The sequence below is a fragment of the Etheostoma cragini genome, chromosome 4, assembly GCF_013103735.1.
Source record: "Etheostoma cragini isolate CJK2018 chromosome 4, CSU_Ecrag_1.0, whole genome shotgun sequence".
Taxonomy (NCBI): domain Eukaryota; kingdom Metazoa; phylum Chordata; class Actinopteri; order Perciformes; family Percidae; genus Etheostoma; species Etheostoma cragini.
Genome location: NC_048410.1, coordinates 17,532,346 through 17,537,270, shown reverse-complemented (window position 1 = coordinate 17,537,270; position 4,925 = coordinate 17,532,346). Strand labels below are relative to the sequence as shown.

General features: G+C 40.1%; 1 protein-coding gene across 2 annotated transcripts in view; it reads right to left on the bottom strand.

Moving 5' to 3' along the window:
- Positions 1–495: 495 nt before the first annotated feature.
- kcnab2a (potassium voltage-gated channel, shaker-related subfamily, beta member 2 a) overlaps positions 496–4,925 on the bottom strand; it is a 45,654-nt gene continuing 41,224 nt past the window's right edge. For both annotated transcript variants that reach the window (XM_034869104.1, XM_034869105.1), the window contains one exon: positions 496–4,058. In XM_034869104.1, coding sequence (XP_034724995.1) covers positions 3,922–4,058 — 137 coding nt within the window. In that variant the 3' untranslated portion in view covers positions 496–3,921. The remainder of the gene's footprint in view (positions 4,059–4,925) is intronic.

Genomic DNA, 4,925 nt, shown 5'->3' with positions numbered 1-4,925 from the left:
GAAGGCGTTGTTAGTGGGTAACCTATGGATGAGTATCACTGTAATACGTGGTGCAATAAGTGGGAGAAGACCCTTCTGAGTCCTGCATCACCTTGTTGGGGTTCTATTTCGCAATAATGACCGGCTCATTCTACATTATCGCTCACATATCACAACAAAGCACATTCCGGTTGACTAAATATGCCTTAATGGAAAGCTGAAAGTGTACAGTTCAATATAAGTCACTAAAGAGTACACATTCATTTGCACCTTCTTTAAGGTTAAGAATATAGGCTATATAAAATGTTTTGTGTATAAATTTCTTTTGAATTGTGTATAAATTGCTTCATATTTATATTTCTCAGTTTTATACAATTGAATATACCGCAAATTTAAAATGCATTCTTTGTGTTTCACTGGATAAACAAGACTTTTCGGCTCTGCCAAATCTACAGTCCAATAAACAACCCAAAATGATATGTCGCACAGGAATGCCAATAAAGACAGACACAAAGGTTTGTTTACCATTCTTATTTATCATTATTTCATTTTCATTGAAGATCTAAGCTGTACATCCTGTCTAAATTCAGATTCAAGCACAGTGCAGATAGCAACGCTTGCAAAGAAAATGAATAAAGGAAAAGAGAAAAGGCAGAGGTGATCACAACCAGAAATATATACAAAGGTCAAACTATTTACAGGAGATACCAGGCTCTCTCTACATCATCTTCAGAGCATTGCTCAAAAAATGCATACAGTACACAACACAAAGTAATTGCTTCTTTTTGTCTCTCAAAATTGATACAATACTGATAGGAAAAATGCAGCATAATGAAAAAAATAAAAGGTATTTTGATTCTTTCTAATTCATTAAAGGCTAAAACATAAAAATATATTCTCTATATCACCTAAAACCTTCTTTAAAATAAGCTCTATCCAACTGTGGGTCTGGTTTCATTTCTGAACTAGTCATTACAATGTAACAATGTTACAAGCAAATATGAAGAAACTAGGACCTCTTAAAGCATGATTTCTCCCTAACAGGCGAGGGCAGCAGGTAACTACACTACAGTCTTAAACCACAGTTTATTCCTACAATGTGCAGAAACCACAAGATCTTTGTTGGGCAGGTCAGCACGATGTGAAATAACACTGATGGTTAAAACAAAATGCATTTAAAGGGCAAGTTTCAAATTTTGGAAAATGCGATTATAATAATATATCCCTTTTCTGCATGCTAATTCTGAAGCTACTGCCAGCAGCTGGCTAACTTAGCGAAGCATAAAGACTGGGGACAGGGAAACGGCTAGCCTGGCACTGTACAAAAGAGACACAGGCCAACGACCAGTACCTCTGACTTTATATCTTGTGTGTTTAATCTGCACAAATACGTCAATTTGCAGTTTAACTAACAGGTCTGGTGTTAAAGTCTGTCCCCATACAAACAGTTTTTTGGATGAATGAAACCAATGTAACATGTTCATTAGTTAGCTTTAGAGGAGCTGTAGGCAGATCAAGTCAGGCTATTTTGTTTCCCTTTTTTCTTTTTTTCCAGTATGCTGAGCTAAGGTTACCTGCTGCCGGCAATCACGTTGCTTCACATCAAGCAGTCAGCCTTTTTTATTTCAACTCTCAGTACGTTAAGTCTCAAACTTCTTCCCTACTCCCTGCAGATGACAATATTAAGACACAGGAACTCCACAGACTAAATAAACTAACTGTTCTTTGTTTTGCTTTTTTCTTCTCTTCTTCAGAGAAAACACTAAGACACAGCAAATCAAACGTATACAGGGATCAACTAATACAATAGTCTAAAGCAAGGGATTAGTTTAGTTGCCTCCCCATACACGCACACACAAAAACCACAACAGCAGAGACCAAAACTCCCTTTGCTTCTGTTAAATATCACGTAAGAGGAGCAACAAAGCGGGCCTCATCCGCACAAATCCCGTACAGTCGTTTGTTTCCTTTGATTATCATTCACACTAATATGACAGTTTTCTTAATACGTACTTGTCTATTTATCTGCTAAGAATCAATATGGTATTAGCCATTAGTAAAGATTTGTTACCTAAACATGTTAGTAAGCTGAGTAGCATTGCCTGGCTTGTCCCGTATAGGTACTGTAGGCTGGGTGAGAGGCTCCATGCTTTGAGGATGTATCACATGCTATCCACTTGTGCTTTAATCACAGTCAGAGAGCACCCAAAGGAGAAAGAATGATATAGGGCTGCAGTAATTTTTCAGGTTGTATTGTTGCCTGAAACAAACCTTACCGATCCTAAAGCAAGTAGCTGTACTTACGCATTCTGTATATGAAGGACATATTTGTTAACTAGAATAACAGCGTGGTCAAGTAAAGATATATACCGGTACATGGAGTAAAGTCCATACCCTAGATAGATACCAAGCTGGACAACACATGCGCCAAGATGAGTTCTATGATCTTGCAGGAAGAGAAAGTGAAACATTTGGATGCGTAGTCAAAGAGAGATGAAGAGGGAGAAGATCTTTGGCTCAAGCCACGCTAAAATGCAACTGGTCCTGCCCTCCCACACATGGAAGAAAGACGGACGTGTAACTACAACCTCCTGAACGTGTGCACACGCACACACGACTAAAACCACCTGCTCTGTTCCCTGAGCTGCTGCCACCCACGGATTAGTTGGACACAGCGCCTTCTCCTTGCAGCTAATGAGACATGCACCAGTCAGCGTTCCAGTATTTACTGGGGACATGAGACCAGTCGGCCAAAGGGACAGCTGTCAAACTGCTCGTCTACTCCAAAGCCCACAGCACAGTCTGATCCAACTGTAAATAAGGCAAAATACTTGAACAATATTTGATCAAGGAGAAGTTTCCATGAGATGTGGAGCCAGCCCTGATATGACAACTTCCTGCACAGTAAATCCTCAGCCTGAAAACAGACCAGCAGAGGCTGGGGGACACAGTGAAGTACGACACTGCATTAGATTTAACACAGCTGCAGTTCTGACCCTTAAGGATGAATGAGTAGCTAAGCTCTTCAGTGGCAGACGAGTTGCCCTGAGACATCGGCCTACGCTTCTGACTCGTTGTAACAGACGGTTCACTGGTCAGGATGGAGGAGGAGCCTCATTCCCCCTCATCTTGGCAGCAACTGCCACACTAAGACAGCAGCAGGGTCGAAGCATCAGGCTGGTCAAACGTACTGCCACTGAAGACACAAAGGAAGGATGAGGAGGAGAGGGAATTATCAGGAGGAGATATGATTCTATAGTGCAATGGCTGTGAGATGGGACTATTGTAATGCCATCCTCTTCCCTCCTTAGAACTACCCTCCAACACCTGTACTGACAATACTAAAGTGCTGATTGTTAAAAACCCATGAGAAGGCTCGTACACAGACAATGTCGACAACACAAACAAAAGGTTTTCTTAGAGAAACCTTGAAGGACTTGTACAGTACACAGGTGTTTGTAAACAGAACATCCAAGGACCAAATGCATGGCTATGGTACATGTGCAACAGAGTAGTTCCCATATATCCGTACAGTATGAAGTTAATCTTCCTTTTAGTTGCATTCACTTTAGAAAAAAAAAAAGAAAAAAAGAGAAATCTGGCTGCCAAGCAAGCGTGTGCTTATTTTTTTAAAGGTATTTTTTTCTATGTTTTTCAAATACGTTCATCTGAATTGAATGTATAACTAATTTAAGTATGAGCGCATATCCCTAACCTCTCTTCCACTTTTGTCTTTCTTCCCTTCCTTTCCTGTGGAGGTGACTGTATTCCCCCCCCTTCCCTTATCTTATCCCTGTAACTCTAAATGAGGTGCCCTGGGTGGCCTTGGTGTGGCCAGACTCATGCGCCAGGGTCTCACTCAGTAAAAGCTCAAGCAAACAGAGGATCAGGCAAAGGTGGGGCTCTGCGGCTGCAGCCCTGCCGGGCAGGGCCGTGCTGGCGTTAGGAGCGGTAGTCCTTTTTACTGTACGGCTTGTTTCCCAGGATGCTATCCACCTCGTGTGTGATGGATGATGACAACTTTGGAAGAACCTGGAACAGGAGAGAGACACACATGTTGAATATGTTCTCCTCACTTACTAGAGTTGGGCGGTATCCAAATTTTGATACCAAACCTCCTCTCTATTTTACCACGGTATACAGTATTACCGTGACTAATTAAAAATGATGACGTAAGACTCAGGCGGCGTCACCAATCTGTTGGCTTGTGCCTACACCGTTCAAAACGGAATACCAAACACTAATAATGAAACGCCTCTCCCTACTCATTAGGTCAGAACCCGAAATGAAGTTGTTACCCCCCCCCCCCCCTTCCACACTGTCACATGATGACAACCACAATTAAGCATTTTTAGACATTACATAAATTATATTTAATCCGTGTCTCCTATATAAGTGCATTTCCTTTTTTTTTTAATGACAGTATTGAAACTGATACTGTTGGTATTTTTAAGACCCACCGTATTACCGCCCAACTCTATCACTTACATCTACGGCTTGTGGTTTTGGTCACTGTTTAAAATACAAAATAATCAGAAATTGTTGGCAGTTGCACATCAAAGCCTCTAGATGGCGCTGAAGGTTGAGGTTTTTTTTCTAGGTGGCACCAACGTTGTGCCGTCCAGTCTGCAACTGTAACACAGCAACCAAATAACTTGGGAAATTATTCAGACAGTTCTACAGCTTATCTGCGGCTTATTTAATTGTTTTGTATATAAATCTTGTGGGTCGTTTTAAAATTAACTTATTAACTTAACACTAACAATTTGAGTTTTTTTTTTTTTTCTTTAAGAAGTATTAAGATAGCAATAAGGACAAAACTCCATTGCATTTAAAAAATCCTCTCTTTGAAATTTAACTCAAATAACATCAAATTAAAAATACTAAAATACTAACAAGATTAAGTCATTTTAAATGGACTTTTTTTTTTTTTTTTTTTTTTTTGA